The sequence below is a fragment of the Ruditapes philippinarum genome, unplaced genomic scaffold (genome assembly GCF_026571515.1).
Source record: "Ruditapes philippinarum isolate M1 unplaced genomic scaffold, ASM2657151v2 ctg5076_1_1_1_1, whole genome shotgun sequence".
NCBI classification, from domain to species: Eukaryota; Metazoa; Mollusca; class Bivalvia; order Venerida; family Veneridae; genus Ruditapes; species Ruditapes philippinarum.
In genome coordinates, this window is record NW_026859014.1 from 34,128 (window position 1) to 54,873 (window position 20,746).

The following is a 20,746-nucleotide window of genomic DNA, read 5'->3' on the forward strand; positions in this document are numbered from 1 at the left end:
TTTGTAAAAATGGGTCGGTGAAAAAGGGTGTTGATATAAGTCATCTTATTTCGTACATAATGTATTTTGTTTCCGATTAATTGTTTTAATATTACATTTTTTTTGGTTGTTTTTATTCATTTATTTAAATTAAAGATGTAAAAGTAAACGCATATTAATTAAAAATTACATGATATAAAATGAATTCTATATTAAAAGGTACTTAACCACCTTTTTCCTTTTTTCAAAATTAATTTTTAAAATTTTTTATTTTTAAGTTTTAAATTCACAATTTTTAAAAAGTGTATTTATTTTGGGTCTTGGTTTTTTTTGTTTTTGTTGTTGTTTTTTTTGGGTTGTTATAAATTTCATTTTATTGTTTTTTTAAATTTTTTATTTTCCCCTTTAAAAATTTTTTTTCCTTTTTTTATTGGATATTTATTCCCCCCGGGAAAGGGAATTTTTTAATTTTTCCCCCGCCAAAACGGGTTATTTTTTCACACTAAAAAAACCCGTTTGGGGACCCCCCCTTTTTTTTAACCAAAAAAAGCGCTGGTTTTTGGGGTTGCGCGTACGGGGGTTTTAATTTTTCGGGGGATGTTAAAAATTTCCCATTTTTTAAGCACCCTTTTTAAAAATGGTTTAAATTTTATTTTAAAATTTTTTTCCCCAAAAAAAGGGTAAATTCATAATTTCCATCAGTATTGAAAAAAAAATATGCCCTTGTGAAAGCTTTATTTTAAATTTAAAAAAAAATTTCGGTTTTTAACGGGGAAAAAATATCCCTTTTTTCTTTTTTAACCCTTTTTGGTTTAAAGGGTTTTGAAACAAAATTTTCGTTTATGTATTTATGTGGGGCGTTTTATGTAGTGAGAAGGGGGAAACCCCAAAGGGGGTTCTTTTTTTTTGGAAAGTTTTTTTTGAAAATAAAACAATGATTTATTTTTAAAAAAAGTTTTTTAAATCGGCAAAGGAAGGGAAGGGGGAATTTTTTGAAATTTTTATTTTTTTGGGTTTTTGGGGTTTTAATTTTTTTTGGATATATTTCCTTTCCAAGGAAAAATTTTAAAAAAATCGCCCAACGGTCGGGGGGATATTTTTTAAAAATCTTGACAGGTTTTTTATAACCAAAAATTTTTTATAAATTCCCAAAAAAAAAAAAATAACTTTTTTTCTTTTTAAAAAATAATTTAAAATTCTATTAGGGGAATAAAACCCGGGGTTATTTTTTTTTTTAAAAATTTTTAAGGGAAATTTAAAAAAAATTCATGTAAACAGTAAATTTTTAATTTTTTTTTTTACCCCTTTCCCGAAATTTTTTCCCTTTTTTTGGAAAATTTGGGTCAACCTGAAAAAAATTATATTAAAACCCCAGCCAAGGGCGGGGAATATTTTCCCCAAATAAAATTTTCCCGTTTTTTTAAAACCCAAAGTTGGGAAAAAAAATATTTTTCGGCCCAAGGGGGGGTTTTTCGGGGTTTGGGGTTTTTAATTTTTGCGGTGTTAAAAAAACCGATTTTTAAAAAAAACCCCTTTTTTTTAAATGTCCAAATTTATAAAATTTTTTTACAAAAGTTGGGGTAAGATTTCATATAAAAAATTTTTCTTTTGGAAAAAAAAAAATTTTTGACCTTTGTAAAACTTGATAAATTAAATTTTCCAAAAAAAAATGCGGGTTTAAAAAGAAATTTTTCCTTTTTTATTTTTTTCTTTTTGTAAGGGGCGGGAAAAATTAAAGTCATGGTTAATTTTGTTAGTCATGTTGTGACGGGGAAAAGGTTTTTCCCAAAGGGGGGAAACTTATTTGGGGCAGGGAATGATTTTTTTTAAAAAAACGGGCTAAACTCGGATTTGGGGAAAAGGGTTAAAGGGTATTTTTGTTATTTTGGTTTTGGAAATGATAAAATTGGGAAAATATTTAATGTCAAAAAAAAAAAATTTAAAACCCTTTGCCCAAAAAAGGGTCGGGTTTTTTTTTTAAAAAACTTTTAACCCGGTAAAATATTCCACATTAAAATTTATTTCCAAAAACCCAAAAAAAACTTTTTAATATTTATGAATTTTTTTTTTTTTTATTTTTTCTAAAAGTAATATCGTGGGGTTATTCCCGTCCCCAAAATTTTTTTTAAAAAAACCCTTTTTGTGGGAAACCCTTTTGGTTTTAACACCACCTTGGGGAAAAAAGTTTTTATTGTTCCCCTTTTTATTTAAATTTGCTTTTTAAACAAAAAAACCCCCCTTTTAAAATAATTTGTTCACATTTCAAAAAAAAAAAATTGGGGCACTGATTATAATTTTCCATTTTTTGGGTCCCCTTTTTTATTTTCCAAAAATAAAAAGTAAAAAAATTTTTTTTAATAAAATTTTTTTTCATCTTTTTTTAAAAAAATTTTTCATTTTCTTTGTTTTTCTTTTGTGCCCTTTTAATACTTTTTTTTTTATTTTTTAATTTTTTTTGAAAATTTTAAAAAAAAAAAATTTAAAATGCAATTGCATATTGACCGACATTAAAAACTTTAAAAATTTAAATGGAAAAGTCAATAAGTTTATAGTTAATTTTTCAAAATTATATCGATTATTCTGTTAACCATGATATTTTACTTTAATTATTTTTTTAAAAATTCTCATCAATTTGAATAATTCATAAAATGTAAAATTTAGAATAAATTCAGCTCAAGAATCTTCTAAACAGAATAACAAAATTAAATAAAATGTTTCAAAGTTGATTTTGTCATATTAATACAATAAAAATGTATCTTTTTAATCTAATCATTGTACACGATTATTGTTTTATCTCATATAAATAAAATGAAACATGCTGTTGTTTTTTAGAATTGTATGTTTGTGTCAGGGTTTTTCTATTTGAAAAACCCTGCTGGTTTGTGATACCACAGATTTGTAATATAAATACGTGGTGTATACATAGTAATAATAATAAATAAATTTAAGAAATGATCTGAGTTAAGTAATCAGTATAACCAAAGTAAGTGACAAACATTCATTTTTGGGAGAAAAAAATATTTATTTGTTACGATATCAAATAAAATATCTACTCCAAAACCGGGTGAGACCGGACAATAAACGTGTGATACTATTCGCCGGTCTCCAGTATAGACCGGGAGAGACCCCAAGAAGGGCGAATAGTACTTCCCCCGAAACGTCTTTTTGTTTACCGAAATATCGAAACTTTAACATTATTTTAAGATGGCCGAAAAGGGGATAACCAAGCGGAAAAAGTCACGAACGACACAATGTTCAATAATTTCCACTTCTTCAGCTGAAAATCATACCTTTGGGGCAATCGTTTAGAAGCTTTGTGAGACGGTAATTCTCTTATATTCTTGAAATTAGCACTGCGATGCAGCTGCTGAAAATGGGGAAGCAATTTTCTTTAGGGCAACGTGCCATGGAAAAAACCACGTTCATATTAAAGAGCTTTATCCCTTTTTGGAAGTACTTCCCTTAAGGTGTTTAGAAATTTTAAAAAGGGCATTTTAAAAGATGAGAACACATCCTTGCAATTGAAGAAGATGTAGGCCAAAAGCCGTTGATCTTGTTGAACTATCTTTTCGAGAAAATAAGAAAAAATTTTTCAGTATATTGTCCCGAACTTCTTAAATCTTGAAAAAATACGTTGATTACCGGCTTTTTTTGCAAAAAACAAAGAAAAACAACCAATTTTGAAAAGATTTTAACCCCAAGTGGGGCAAGTTATTTTAGATTTACTATAGGGTTTTATTTCCCATCTTTTTTCTTTCTGGGGGAAAAATGGGTATTAGGGGGGGGCACTAGTTGGGGGTGGACCGTGGGGGGGGGCGGATTTTTTAAAAGGGGGGGCCGGCGGCCCATATTTTGGGACAGGGGGGCCCGGTAGAGACGAGGGGGGACCAGTTTTATTTTTAAAATTTAAAAATTTGCTTTTAAAATTTTTATATTTTTTGGTATCATTTTTTCCCAAAACATGTTTTATAAGCTTTTTTTCATAATTGAACGATTTTATTTAACATAGGCTAAATAGTTAGATCTAATATTATGTATAATCATGTTGCAGACACACATAAGGCGGATTTGTGAATTAAACTTTTAATTTATTAATAGATAATGACCCTACAATTTAAGTAATAAAATAGGAAAAGTGTAAGCTAATGGGAATGGTTTAAAATCTCATATAATTATAACAAACATATTTTCCTTTTGGCTAAAATCGTTAAATATAAACTTTGAAACAATTACCGTTCAATTGTGAATCATTTTTTATATATCCATTCATAACATTTTAGCTTTTAGAGAATATAGATTATTTATATTACTTAATTAAACAAGAAATAATTAATATAATGTATCAACATGTATTAATTTCACTAAAACAGACATAATCTTAATAAAGCACAGCACAAAACCAATTCTAAATATAAACTAACTCATCAAAGAATCAAAATTGATGAGAATTCAACTCAAGTCAACCAGGAGCATGCAGTTAAATTTAATGAAATAATGGCTATAATATTCCAACAAGACAAAATTTTTGATAGCTTTGGAAGTCTTTATGACCCTGTGTAATTATGGGTGTAAATATGAATATATGAATGACCGAATATATATTACAGTGTAAATATGGATACACATGCGGCTGCTATTGTATCTATGTTCTTCATTACATGTTCGTGTATCTGTAAATTAATAAGTCTTAATTCCTTTCTATGTGCTTACGATGTAAATTTTGTCTTCCTTTTGTGTTCATTAATGGTCTTTATACATGTCACTCATCATCATTTTACGTTATTGTGTTGTACTGTGTTTCTCAATATCAGATGTGAAAAACAAATACTTTCTATATCATATTGTTTAATAAAGATTTTCAGTTTTAGCAGCGTTACCTTCTTATTATTTGACAAACAATGGCATGTAATATCCCAACAATTGGTCAATTATCACCTACATAATATCCAACTCGACATGGTTATTAATAATATCCTAAAAAATATTCTAAATTAATAAACTGCATTAAGTATAGGTTAAACTTAAAGTTTATTCCTAGGTATTAACAAAACTAAATTGGTCAGGTGCCGCGCAGACTCGCAGCAAATTTAATTTTTTAAAAACCTACTTATAAATTTGAACCAGTTTCTAGTACAGTAGTGTTTTAAATTATTTTTTATAAAAAAACTCGATTTACTTGACGGATTACTAATTTGCCGATTTTGCAAAGAAAGTGTGTTACGATTCATTTGAAATACTGCAATCCTATGAACAAAAAATAATTTCAAACATTAATTATATGTATATGTTTAGAATGATATTAAAAGAAAAACAAAGAAACATCAATATTTAAATATTTTATTAAAATAAATCACGGTCCGCCTTGTCTCGAGTCACGGTCTGCCCTGTCCCAAAATATGGTCCGCCCAATCCAAACATTTGGTCCGCCCTGGTACGGTCCGCCCTGTCCGTAATTCCTGGTTGGGGACCTACAAAACCGTACAACCACCAATCCCGAACGGCTCCGAAAATGCTTAATTTAGTATTTTCTTTGTTCAGTTGTTGTCAGTCACTTTTTTTATTGACAATAAGTGCATGTTTATTTTAAAATTAAGTAAATAAATTTATTTCAACCTCCGTAAATGGCAATATTTTAATGTTTATTTCAAGAATGATGACGTTGAAATTTGGGGGTCAAGAAAGCAATCCCTGACCTCATATACCAGCTATAATCATTTGCAGAGTGATTAATAGAATATCCAAAGCTTCAGCATTTGTTGCTGACATATTGTATATCATGTAAAAAATAAAAACAACCAAGCTTTTATCTGAATTAAATCACGTCATGTACATATCTGTTCGGACACATGGTACTGTAGTGTAGACAATTGTCGAGCCTCAGATATAAGTGCCAATACAATCATAAATAAACAAACTACAGTTGACTCTCAATAAGTCAAAATCGCTTTACTCAAAATTCCGTGTTAGTCGAAAAATTTCTAAAGTCCCGTCAAATTTCCTTCTTTATCTTTGTATTTTAACTCCACTTAGGTCAAATTTTGACTTACCGAATCTCCTGTTTAGTCGAAAAGAAAATTTGGTCCCGTCAATTAAAGTTCAACATATTTTCATCTCAATTAGTCGAAGTGTGAAAACAGCCAACTGATTAAAGGTCGGCGACATTAATGTGAGATGTTGTCGCTCGTGATTCACACGTTTCATAGTAATTTTAATTTCCGGTCATCATGTATTATTAACACGTTGTAAAAGTTGCTTTAATCGGTTCCAGGACTTAATTGGTTTTAACAGTTAGATAACTAAATTAAAATTTAATTAGTTTAATTATTGTAATTAAGCACTATTAAAGAAAGTTGACTCGTGCCAAACTGACAGGTGTTAGTCAAATAACAGCCTAGGTATCGATGTGTGTTATCAACGTAAAAGGCATTTGTATAATTAATGTTCCGTCATATTGCATACATTAATATGTACCTCCGATTCATGATAGTTGCTACTTTCGATCGAACACCGATGATCAATTCTCTTCAAATATTAGATAAATTGTTGTTGAAATAAATGTGTTATTGAATGATATATTTTTGTTCATTTTTAATTTGTAGTTGTTAGTGATTTACCTTAATTTCAACGGTTAAATATCGCAGCATTACCGCTATCAACAATAACAAACCTACTTCTTTGCATATACTATCAGGCACATGTATATAATGTACGAATGTCAACGTAATGGCGGCTGATCCACGTTACTCGAATTCCGTTTCTCTCGAAGTAAAATGCCCAGTCCCTTGGATTTCAAGTTACCGAGAGTCAACTGTAGTTTGTTAGTTACGAGAAAAACCTAGCTGAACTGTGTCAAATTTTTTGGTCTTTAGGTTAAAAATTATGAAATCTGTGCTGCCAAATGTTTAAAAAATGTAAGGTTGATGGTCCATGACCAGTATGAGAACAATAGGTAACAGTAAATTTCTTTTGATGTCATTCATTTTGTCTCCCAGAATTTTTGGGAGACATATTGTTTTTGCCTTCGCCGTCATGGTCACACTATCACACTATGGTTACACTATTGAGTACCGCTCAAGCCGGTGCTAGGGGGCGTGAGGGATGTTGCACTTATTAATTATCCCTCATGTACAGACTCAATCAAACCGAGTCTGCAATTCTTATGTTATTTTGTTGTGATTAATGCTTCCGAGGGATCACTTTGTTTCCAGAATTTTGTACTTCACAACAGCAGGTGTCAAGTGCTGTGTGGCAGCCGTAAAAAGTTGCCCCGTACTTCACTTCAGTGTTGTTATATTTTCTGGTCCTTCGGGATCATTGATGCCAACACTATAAAGTGTTGAGAATTGAGTACCGCTCAAGCCGGTGCTAGGGGGCGTGAGGGATGTTGCACTTATTAATTATCCTTCATGTACAGACTCAATCAAACCGAGTCTGCAATTCTTATGTTATTTTGTTGTGATTAATGCTTCCGAGGGATCACTTTGTTTCCAGAATTTTTTTTTCTATCATTTTGAAGTTTCACATTATAGCAACAAGAGTAAATAGGTACACACATTCGTGCATTGAATGATTTTAAAATAACTAGGCATAAATGTCTACCACATTAAGACGATGTGTAGCGTCCAAGAATTGCTTCTCTCTTCAAAGGTCAAGGTCACACTATCATTTTGAAGTTTCACGTTATCGCAATTAGATGAAATAGGTACACACATTTGTGTCCAAACTGTAACTTTGTCATGCATTGAATGATTTTAAAATAACTAGGCATAAATGCCTACCACATCAAGACAATGTGTCGCATCCAAGAATTACCTCAAAGGTCAAGGTCACACTATCATTTTGAACTTTCACATCGCAATCAGAATTAATAGGTACACACAATCATGTCCGGGCTGTAACTTTGTCATGCATGGAAGGATTTTAAAAATAACTGGGCATAAATGTCTACAACATCAAGAAGAATGCCTATCTGAAAGCTTTTATATCAACAAGGCGACACATCCGACTCGCAGAGTTCTAGTTTTTACTATTTTCCGTCCTTACTGAGTGAATGGGTAAATAGTTTTTGAAATATTGTTACTGACAAGAATCTGAGCAGGGAGCATTTGTCTTTTTACCAGTACCCTCCGATTTCTGTCATCTTGGATCCCACTTTTATGGAGTGTATTTGACAGAAATATTTTTATGCGGCGCAAAGTTTATTATGCTGCGTCAGACAAAAATGTGGCCTGTTTTCCTAAAAACGTTTAGGCTCCTCATTGAAAAAATCAGAACACTGGAAACAAACATTTTTTTACACCTTAACACAATTTTCTTGTGCCATTTTGAATTTATGTAGCGCAAACGGGGCAAAGTCACATCCTCAGGACAGCTCTGTGTCAGGGTTATAGTTGTGTCTTTTTGCATTCCAGAGTCTCAGGAGTGTCTAATAGCAAATCACAGTGATGAGAATGAGACACAAGTGATGATAAGACTGGCTACTCATTACTTCTCAAAGCTGTCAGTGTCGAAAAGTTTTATCATGGATAAGAATGCATCCGATAAAGGAAGCAAATGCTCTTGTTGGAATTCAGAGAATGACTTCTTGGATTATTTTGGTGACACGTCAATTGGTAAGTCAGTCTAAATACTAATTGTGGTTTTATTCTTGGAATAAAAATGATCATCTGTGCAGAGATTGAGTTTTAACCCCCTTCTGCAAAGCAGAGAGGAGATTATAGGAATGGCCTTCATCTGTCTGGCGGTCTGTCCATCTGTAACAATTTCTTGTAACTTTCATAACTTTTAAACCGCTGAAAATATTTTGAAATAATTTTGCACAAGTGATCACCACTATGAGACGCTGTTCAGAGCGTAATAATTGGGTCTCTCTCCCCAAGGTCAAAGGTTAAAAAGTCTAATTTCTTGTCCGCTCCTTAACTTTTAAACTGCCAAAAATATTTTTAAATAATTTGGCACAAGTGATCACCACAATGAGACGATGTGCAGAATACAATGGGTTGCTTCCACATAGGTCGACAAGGTCACACTTAAAGGTCAAGTTGAAAAGTCTATATTTTGTGTCCGTTCCATATCTATTAAACCACTGAATTTTTATTCATCAGCCATAAAATGGCCAGGGCATATAGTGTTGTCCTGTTCCGTCATTCCATCCTCCTATCATCATCCGGTTCCCTTCATTATCTTTGTAACGGGTGCACACATTTAAGTCAAATTTGACATATGGATTTATCATAAGAAAATGCAAGTCAAGATAGAATTTGGTCATGGTATGATGATTTTTGACAGAGTTATGCCCCTTATTAAATTTTCAGTTTCCTTTCATTATCTCCCCAACAAGTTTACACTTTAAACTCAAATTTGACATAAGGATACCTCAAAGGAATATGCAGATCAAGGACTAATTTGGTCATGGTTTGAGTATTTTGGACAGAGTTATGCCCCTTAACTTTGAAAAAAAAATTCAGTTTCCATTTATTATCTCCCCAACAGTCAGAGTTATGCCCCTTTAACTTGGGGGGGGGGGATTCTTCATTTCCGCACTTTTGTAGGAAAATGTATGTATAAGTTTGAAATATTGCATATGCAGGTAAGTTTGAATTTTTTTTACAGTTATGCCCCTAGAACTTATTCAAAAATTGAACATGTCTTATTTTTATTTGGTTGCAAATGTGCAATATATGATTTGCAGTTTATTTTGCATATAACTGTGAGTAATCAGAATAATAATTTATGTGCCAAATACTTCTAGAGATATCAAATTTTAAAGGTAGATAGATCTCATTGAGTCAAAGTGGAATGCAACAGAACTGTAACTCTGCCTTGCCTATAATTCCTTTGTTTATTTTACACTTTGAACTTTGTCTGAGACATAACTCTAAAAAGACAAGGGGTATTAACAAGAAATTTTGTAGGTAGATAGATAGATCGTTTTGAGTAGAAGTTCAGTGCAAAAGAACTGTAACTCTGCCTTGCCTAATTTTTTGGAGTTATTGCCCTTTGTTTATTTTACACTTTGAACTTTGTCTAAAACGACAAGGGGTATCAACAAGAAACTTTGTAGGTTGATAGATCTCATTGAGTAAAATAGCAGTGCAAAAGAACCTTTAATCTGCCTTTCCTAAGCTTAGAGTTATTGCCCTTTGTTTATTTTTACTCTTGGTATTTGGTATGTAACATGATCTAGTGGTTCTCTACAAAGATTGTTCAAATTATGCCCCTAGGGGCAAAAGGGGTCTGGCCATGGGTGTTTCTTGATTTTTAAACAAAGTCTTTAAAAATCTTCTTGCCAAAAACCACAAGGCTTACAGCTTTGATATATGGTATGTAACATCATCTAGTGGTCCACTACAAAGATTTTTAAATTATGACCCTAGAATCAAGAGGGGCCGGCCCTGCCAGGGAGCTCCTCAGTTTTATAAAAAGTTATATAGGGAAATTTTAAAAAGTCTTCTTGTCAAAATCCATAAGGTGTAGAACCTTGATATTTGGTATGTTATACAAAAAATGTTCAAATTATGCCCCAAGGATCAAAAGGGGCCCTGCCAGGGGGCTCATCAGTTTTATAAAGTTATACAGGGAAAATCTTCCTGTCAAAATCCACAAGGTGTATAGCCTTGATAATTGGTATGTAACATAATCTAGTGGTCCTCAACAAAAATTATTCAAACTTTGCCCCTGGTTGGGCCCCTTTTCATCCTCTGGGCATAAATTGAATAATCTGCCAAAAGATATTTTATCTCATCAAGACCTAATGCAGACTTGAAACTAAGTCATATAGGTTTAGAAACTAAGTCCGTCTCGATCAGATCTTTGGGAAACTTTGTAAAACTGAGATCACCTTTTTCCGAATTCAATTGAAACTAACAATGTTTTTCTTCACAAACTCAGGCATACACCCATGCCTCAGGTGAGCGACCCAGGGCCCAAGGGCCCTCTTGATTTTTATTTCGGCCAAATCAGTCAGGGCAATCAACCAAAAAAGATCCCCTGGAAAACAAAAATAAAATCCGAATGAAAATCACACATTTAATATGAAAACTGGCATGTAAAGATTGATCATTCATTCATGAGGGCATTCTGTGCATAAAATTAGGGTTTTACTATTTAAAGTATCTACATGTACATAAATAGCTACCAACCAGGAAAGGGATTTACCTTATGTCACTCAGTTACTGCATGCGTGCAACAATTAACTATTTATAGAATATATCAAATTGAGGTGTGGATTAAAAATGATGTTTGTTCAATTAATGGATATTTGTTAAACTAGTTTACCGCATCATAGCTTTAATGTGCTTTGGGGTTCATGTTTGATTTTGCTTATGACTGCCGACACAGATTAAATACTTAGCCCCTGCAATAAAAATTTCTGGAAGCAGTTGGGATTCTGTCATAAATTTGACCAAAAAATAAAAATTTGGAAGCTGTGGTCTTTTCATGTGCATTATTGTTTGATAGCAGACACAGCATGGTGTCAAGTATTTCACAATCTGCAAGATCATATCGCAATGGTAGTTTCCAAATTTCAATTGCGTAAAAAATGTAAATATATCACAATCAAAATAAAAAATTGGCTATGTTTTTCGGTAAATAACAATTTAACATTTTAACATTATTGAAACAGGCGTGCAAATATCTGCCATTCAGAAATTATAGGAGACAAATCTTGCTTGTGTTATTTTTTACAGAGGCAAGTAAATACGTTACTTGCTCTTGTTATTTCATGTTATGATTACTAGCTAGTGAACATGTCTTTGTTTTTGACTGTTTAATACAAGTCAGTTTAGTCGTCCCCGATGATGATATTGAAGTCCAAATTTTCACAATCTGCTACAACTAATTTTAGCATATAAACTTAGGTTCCATGAAAATCATATATCAAAAAAAAAAGAAAAAAAAAAGCCTACCTACTGACCCACTCCTTGTAACCCTGAGTCGGCAATATCAAACCGGTATATATTTAAGGGTGGCCTTAGAATAAAAATCTTTCAACAGAGGTCTTATTTTAGCTAATAAATTATGTACAAGCAAGGGTCGGGGGTATTCATCACTTGTGACAACCTCTAGTTTTTAGCTCGACTATACGAAGTATATGGAGAGCTGTCCTACTCACCCCGGCGTCGGCGTCTGCGTCCAGATTTCAGATTAAAGTTTTGGTGCAGTAAAATATTTTTCACTATAACTTTGTCATTTCTTAAGGTATCAACTTAAGACTTCAAATATATGTTCCTTATCATCAACCACATCTTATGTGACAAGGTTCAGAACTCTAGCACCAATATTTTTAGATTTATCTCCCCTTGAACTTAGAATTTTCCTTAAAAAATACTATTTTTACTGTTACTTCTTTATTTCTTAAGGGATTAACCTCATACTTCAAATATATGTACCTATTATTCATCATCCCCATCTTATGTGACAAGGTTCATAACTTTTCTAAGCACCAATATTTTCAGATTTATCTCCCCTTGAACTTAGAATTTTCCTAAAAATATACTATTTTTAGCTCACCTGTCACAAAGTGACAGGGTGAGCTTTTGTGATCGCTTTTCGTCCGGCGTCTGTCCGTCCGTCGTCCGTCCGTAAACTTTTACTTTAAATGACATCTCCTCATAAACCACTAAGCCAATTTCATCCAAACTTCACAGGAATGTTCCTTTGGTGGTCACCTTTAAAAATTGTTCAAAGAATTTAATTCCATGCAGAACTCTGGTTGCCATGGCAACCAAAAGAAAAAACTTTAAATATCTTCTTTTAAAAAACCCAAAGAGCTAGAGCTTAGATATTTGGCATGAAACATCTTCTAGTGAGTGTCTAGCAAGTTTGTTAAAATAAAAGTCCTGGGGTCAAAATTGGCCCCGCCCCAGGGGGTCATTGATTTTCCCTATATGCATTTAGTAAAAACTTAAAAAATCTTCTTTTATTTAATGTTACTTCTTTATTTCTTAAGGGATCAACCTCATACTTCAAATATATATACCTTATCATCATCCCCATCTTATATGATAAGGTTTATAACTCTAGCACCAATATTTTAAGATTTATCTCCCCTTGAACTTAGAATTTTCCTCAAAAAAATACTATTTTTTACTGTTATTTCTTTATTTCTTAAGGGATCAACCTCATACTTCAAATATATGTACCTTTAATATCATCATCCCCATCTTATGTGACAATGTTCATAACTCTTGAAGCAATATTTACAGATTTATCTCTCTTTGAACTTAGGATTTTCTTTAAGAAATATTATAACTTCTTTACTTTTTAGCTCACCTGTCACAAAGTGACAGGGTGAGCTTTTGTGATCGATTTTCGTCCGGCGTCCATCGTCCGTCCGTAAACTTTTACTTTAAATGACATCTCCTCATAAACCACTGAGCCAATTTCATCCAAACTTCACAGGAATGTTCCTTTGGTGGTCACCTTTAAAAATTGTTCAAAGAATTTAATTCCATGCAGAACTCTGGTTGCCATGGCAACCGAAAGAAAAAACTTTAAATATCTTCTTTTAAAAAACCATAAGAGCTAGAGCTTAGATATTTAACATGAAACATCTTCTAGTGAGTGTCTACCAAGTTTGTTCAAATAAAAGCCCTGGGGTCAAAATTGGCCCCGCCCCGGGGGGTGATTGATTTTCCCTATATGCATATAGTAAAAACTTAAAAAATCTTCTTTTAAAGAACCCAAAGAGCTAGAGCTAAGATATTTAGCATGAAACATGTTCTAATGGGTGTCTACCAAGTTTGTTCAAATAAAAGCCCTGGGGTCAAAATTGGCCCCGCCCCGGGGGGTCATTGATTTTCCCAATATGCATATTGTAAAAACTTAAAAAATCTTCTTTTAAAGAACTCAAAGAGCTATGGCTAAGATATTGAGCATCAAACATGTTCTAATAGGTGTCTACCAAGTTTGTTCAAATAAAAGCCCTGGGGTCAAAATTGGCACCGTCCCGGGGGTCATTGATTTTCCTTATATGCATATAGCAAAAACTTAAAAAATCTTCTTTGAAAAAACCCAAATAGCTAAAGTTAAGATATTAAGCATGAAACATCTTTTAGTGAGTGTCTACAAAGTTTGTTCAAATAAAAGACCTGGGGTCAAAATTGGCCCAGCCCCGGGGGTCATTGATTTTCTTGATATGTGTATAGCAAAAACTTAAAATCATCTTTGAAAAAAACCAAATAGCTTAAGTTTAGATATTAAGCATGAAACATCTTCTAGTAATTGTCTACAAAGTTGGTTCAAATAAAAGCCCTGGGGTCAAAACTGGCCTGGCCCCAGGGGTGTCATTGTTTTAACTATATGTGTATAGTAAAAACTTTAAAAAAAAAATCTTCTTTTAAAAAGCCCAATGAGCTAGAGCTTAGATGTTTAGCATGGGGGGGGGATTGGGGGGGCCTATATAACAGGTGAGCGACCTCAGGGCCATCATGGCCCTCTTGTTAAGGTATCTACTTCAAACTTCAAATATATATTTCTTATCATTACACACATGTTGTGTGACAAGGTTCATAACTCTAGCATGACTTTTTCTAGAATTATTTCTCTTGAGCTTGGAATTTTATGTTAACAGATGTTATTTTTTTACTATAACTTAATACATAATTATACATAATTGATTTTTCTTTCATAGTTTTGTCCTCCTTACTATGTCCAGTATTTTATTAGTAGAGCTTCGCTGTCTCCAGTGACAACTCTTGTTAAAATGACTTGGCACAAGTGATCACCACAATGAGATGATGTACAAAAGGGCAATATTTTGTCGCTAACTCAAAGGTTAAGGTTACACTTAAAGGTCAAGTGAAAAAAAAGTCTACATTTCATTTCCCCTTCATAACTTAAAAACCACTGAAAAGTTTTGAAATAACTTGGCACATGTATTCACCATTATGACACAATGTAGAGAGTCAATAATTTGGTTGCTATCCTCAAGGTTAAAGGTCACACTTAAAGGTCAAGCGTTAAAAAGTCTACATTTCATGTTCGCTCCATAAATTTTAAGTGGTTGAAAATTTCTTGAAGTAACTTGGCACAAGTGATCACAATTATGAGACCATGTGCAGATGGCAATGATTGGGTTGCTTTCCCAAAGGTCAAGGTTATAATTAAAGTTTAAGTGTTAAAAAGTCTACATTTCGTGTCTGCTCCATAACTTTTAAACCGGTGAAAAACTTTTGAAATAACTTGGAACATGTGATCATCATTATAAGATTTGCAGCATGCAATAATTGGGTTGCTTTCCCCAAGGTCAAGGTTATAACATTGATGTAAAAATCAAGCAAAATAAGAGGATCTACAAAGGTATCCTTCTGATAATGGAGGAGAATTAATCAATATCTGAAACAGACTTTTGTGATGAGCAATATGTTTATGATAAGCATGGCACAACATCAAGGTCATGGTTGGGTAAAGGTCAAAAAGTACTCAATTTTGTCTGATGCAGAAGGGGATTTAGCTGTCCTTCAGACTATCTTGTCATTATGAACATTATAGTAAAATTGTCTTGTTTGATTACTTAGGTACATTTAGAGTTTGGATATTTAGTGTATGAAATCATCTAAATGTACTTTGATGATCTATGTGCTCTAACAAAGTTAGATATTTTGACTGAAAAATTGCATAATGGACATCTGCCAAGATTGTTCAAATGATAGCCATGGGATCAAAATTGGCCTGGACCCAGGGGTCATTGATTTTCATTATGTACATATTACAGTAAAAACTTTAAAAAAGATCATGTCTGACAGTACAAGGCTTAGAGCTTTGATATTAAGTGTATGACATGATCTAAAAGTCCTCTACCAAAAGTTGTTCAAATGTTGCCTCTAGTGTCAAAATTGGCCCATGTGACCCTGGGGGTCATATGTTTATTACTATAACTGTTGTTTAATGTGGTGGCATAGCTTAAGTTCATGAATGCAATCGTGTTCTTTGCCTTCCATTTCAGGTAACAAGGATGTTTGGCATGGTACCTTAGATGTCATGTTAGATAACTGTGACATTGGAGTAGGTTTTACCTCTGAACCTGAAGATATAAGTCCTGGAGAACGAGCAGAAATAAAATGTAATGACTTGGGGTCAGTTTCCACAAGAGACCAAGCTCTAGCTAAGACAATAACTTTCTCTTTTTTGCAAAAGCAGAGGCACTCATTGACGATGGACCATTATTTAATCCCTTGCATTTTGGCATCCAGCACAGAAGTTCAGTACTTTTTTTATGATTGTGATAATGATATCTTATTGCAAAGTAGAAAATATCCGCTTTTTGTTTCTACTGGTGAAAAACTTGAGCTTAGCTACCAAACAATTTTAAGTACTTGGCTTGTCTTGAATTACAAGTACTTATGCTCAGGACCAACAAAATATATTCTTGATGCTCCTAAAGCAGGATTTCCAAAGTTTGCTGGTCCTGCTCTTAAAGTCTACAAATCAAATTTAAAATTTCAAAATGTTTGTGACAGTTTAAATGGTAGGTCGGATAAAGCTCTTTATGACCCAACACCTGCAATATACGAAGGAAGGTTTGACTCGTGTCCATTTAAATGGCCAGATGAACCATTTGAAATTTGACATAGTGTGAAGATTATTATAATGATTCAGAAATGATAGACAGTGTTCTAAGTTACAACACCAGATAACTTGCTTGATATTAATCCTTTTGATTGAGGTAGGGATCAGTGGGTCAAGGTCACCAGTGCTAAAAATAGAATTTTGCTCATTTTGTCTTTAAAGCCTTTATTTATTTACAGATGTACAATAGAAACACCCTAATCCGGCAGTGATTTTTTTTGCATAATGGGTCCTGACTATAAATTTAAGAGTTCCAAGTTTAACTAATGAATCCCAAAATAAAGAAATTAAGATGCAATGGAGAGAAAAAAAGTAACATGTATGCCTTTGATTTGTTTATTTAATAATCATTTCTTAATAAACAAATCAAATGCATACAAGTTACTTTTTTTCTCTCAATTGCATCTTGATTTCTTTATTTTAAGACTACCAGACTCTCCTAGTTCATGAAGAAATTCTAACAATGACTTAGACCTAAAGCTATGTCTTTATTTACCAACCAGTGTAATGCTTTAAATAACTCCTTAACAGCAGCATCATACTGAAGAGTCATGTTTATGATGTGCAGAATTAAATTTTTTTATACACCCGTTTTTCAAGGGTCGTAGTAAAGTTTCTTCCTGGCAGGCGGGTGTTGTCCGATTTTTGTCCGGAGCACATCTCAGATAAAAATATGAAAATGTGTGTTGAGACCATTTAGTCATCATTTATTGAGGGATTGAATTACAAATGGTAATTATCATGACTACTGGTGTGAAATATGTAATTTAGGTTAATATATGCAAGGTCAAGGTCACTAAAGGTGATAAAATATAGAGATTTTGTCAAGAGCATATTTTCTGCACATGTGAAGGGATTCTAATGAAACTTCCACTATGAGAAGCTTAGTGGCGCTCATGAACCAGGCCTCTGGGTCAAAGGTCAAGCTCACACTTGAAGGTCATTGAAAAACGCTTGTCCGGAGCAAAACTTCTACATGCACTGAGGGATTTTAATATAACTTTGCACAAATGTTAACTATTGTGAGGGGGAGTGTTGCATGCAAAATTTAGCTCCCTGCGGTCAAGGTCACACATTGGGGTTAAAGTTCAGATAAAAATATGAAAATGTGTAATAGGACCATTTAGTCATCATGTATTTAGGGATTGGAACACAAATGGTCATTATCATGACCACTGGTGTGAAACATGTAATTAAGGTAAATATGTGCAAGGTCAAAGTCACTAAAGATGATTGTCAAGGTCACTAAAGATGATATAATATAGAGGTTTTGTCCAGAGCATATCTCCTACACATATGGAGGAATTCTAATGAAACTTCATACAAATGTTCACCACTATGAGAAGCCGTGTAATGCGCATGAAGCAGGCCTCTAGGTCAAAGGTCAAGGTCCCACTTAGAGGTCATTGAAAAATGCTTGTCGCAAGCAAAACTTCTACATGCATAGAGGATCAATATAGCTTGTCACAAATGTTCACTTTTGTGAGGCGGAGTGTCGTTAGCAGAATTTAGGTCATTGCTGGGTCCAGGACAGATAGACGCCTGATAGTCTTGTTGTTGAGTGGCATCTTCTGAGCTGCCACCACATACCCGTGCAGGATGTCGGAGTACAACTGACCCAGTGTTGGTATTTCTAGTCCATGCGTGCCTTGTTTAGCTCAGCAAAGGCACACTTTCCAACCGCTAGTTCTTTGTCCGACTTTTGGAGATTCTTGTCAGTGACATCCAAATTGACCAAAGCTTTCATTCTGTCAGGAATGTGTTCTGGCTTTATGAACATAGCGAGAAACTGTGTCGTCATATCAACAATACAGGCATGGAGCGTGTGAATGAGGGGGCTTTAGGACTGAAAGACCTTCACAAAGCCCTGGAACTCGCATAGCAACCCTCTGCATAAGTTCAGGACTACCAGCTGGAGCAGGATGATGGCAGCCTGGGCCTCATCAGAAACATTGTGGTCCTTGAATACTGTGCTGATTAAGTCCCTGAAATATTGATATTACACATATGCAAAAATATAATACAAATAACTCTAAAGTAAGAAGTCTGACAATTTAATGAATTTATCATTTACTGATTTACAAATTTTGAATTACAAATACAAGCATTTTAAATAACTGAATCATATTGTTTAAAGTTTATCAGTCATTGCTAATGGTTTATAAATTCCTTTCATATTATTTAAATTAACTAAGTTGCTTATTTTGTGAAAAGTTATATAAATAATAATATTAAAATCACAACACTTGTGACTAATATCGGCCGTATCAGATGTTTTGGTTTTGCCACATTCATTGATCAATGACTGAATTTCAGCGAATATCTCCTGCACTTTTGGTGACTCCTCTATATCATAGAACAAGTCAGATGCAAAGGCTGTCACAGTCTGGTCCACACAATTCATAAGTGTTTTGGCTACATTATTAACCATATGAACAGTGTCCCCACTGACATTGAATAGATTTGGGTTCTTTTCTCTGACCAATGTTTCCACACCACCTCTTACACCTCTCATTGTGGAACAAGTGTCCATTAACACACTCAGTACTTGAGACTAGTGATGTTCCGATTGTCGCAAGTCGCCGATTATCACTTACTGTTATGTAAAACGACAATAATCGATTCACAAAAGTTTGTTCCGCGACGTCGTCAAAAATGTTTTAATTATCAAAGGGAATTCAATTCTGACGGTAATTTTCCTTTAGGAACACCTCGCGGATCGCAAAAAATCACTCAGAGACAATTTGGAGTTGAACAGGATCAATAAGTGATGTAAAACAAAAGAAATATAATGTGATGAAAATGGTATTATTTGATATCCATTGAAAAATAAAATCTATTTCGTAAAATTATGACTATACCAGTATAAGGTTAAAACTGTGTTGAAAAGTGCTAAATGAAGTTCATGTTATTAAATATAATCAAGTGCCTTGGTAAGAAATGTTACTTCCCTATTATTTTTTAACGCGACTTTATTCGAAAGTTATCGATTATGTCCCATCCGACTGAACCGATTATCGATTGGGACAAATTTAATCCGATTTCCATCACTACTTGAGACCACTCCAGTTTATATTCTGTCAAGATACTCTCCAGGGAATCCATAATATCAGCGGCTGTTGCAACATTCAGTTTTCTCAATCCAAGATGAGCGATTTCTATTTTTAGCTATTTTAAGTGCAGGGGCCAACCAAATGGCGTCCGGTGTCCGTCCACATTTTATTCAGACGACATCTTCTACAATACCACTTGGCCAATATTAATGAAACTTGGCAGGAATACTCATTGTATGAAGCTCTATCAAGATTGTTCAAAGAATGCCATTCCATGCTAAACTATGGTTGCTATGGCAACTAAAAGAAAAAACTTAAAACTTCTTATACTTCAAAATGGAAAGGGCTAGAGCTTAGATTTTTCTCACAAGGCATTAGCTTGTTAGTTCCTACAAAGTATATTCAAATTATGGTCTAAAGCTGAAAATTGGTCTCTATTTTGGGAGTTAAAGGGTTTTTTTTATTGCAAGGTTATATAGACTTTCTTTGTAGGGATAAATTGAGACAGTGTAGCTTGTATTATTTGTCTCAACAAACATTGTTATGAAGATTTTTCTTTTAAAGCATAAGAAGGATGAAAAGTTTGTTGAATGTGAATGTTAATTCAAAACAGAGTCGATCAGAATAGCACAAATTTGAGAGCTACAGCGAAGTTGATTTCCCCATTCAATAATGGATTTTTCCAGAAATTTCGTAATATCATCAGAAAGGAAGACTGTGTCATTTCCGAAATACAATTGTAAAATATTTCGGTTCTTGACAATAACTGGCACATTTTATTGTGTATGAAATTGCACAAAGAAACGAAAGTGAACAAAAAATGTTTTTTTCCACAAAAATTAGTTGATTAAGATAAAAGTTTAATTTACATTACGGATATTACATTTTTTATCCTTCCGGTTTGCGGGAAAAATCATATAGCAGCTAGCAACACCGCACCTACTGATGAACGAATTATGTCATAGTATTTCATTCTGAGAACAAACATACGATTCGAATCATCAAATAATGCATATCAAATCAAATCAAACTAACAATTTTGCCTCAGAAAACATCTGTATCAATCTGACCTCGAGTTGAGATTATAAATTATACTAAACCGGAAGTACATGACGAAACGTCCGCCAATAAAGAACATTGAG

The 20,746-nt window shown here is 33.4% G+C and overlaps 1 protein-coding gene across 1 annotated transcript in view; it reads left to right on the forward strand.

Moving 5' to 3' along the window:
* Positions 1-18,814, forward strand: part of LOC132754909 (uncharacterized) — a 39,786-nt gene extending 20,972 nt beyond the window's left edge. Inside the window, exons 2-3 of the mRNA XM_060745658.1 lie at positions 8,318-8,591; positions 15,929-18,814. Of these exons, the coding sequence (XP_060601641.1) occupies positions 8,318-8,591; positions 15,929-16,551 (897 nt within the window). The 3' untranslated portion in view covers positions 16,552-18,814. The remainder of the gene's footprint in view (positions 1-8,317; positions 8,592-15,928) is intronic.
* The last annotated feature ends 1,932 nt before the right edge of the window (positions 18,815-20,746 follow it).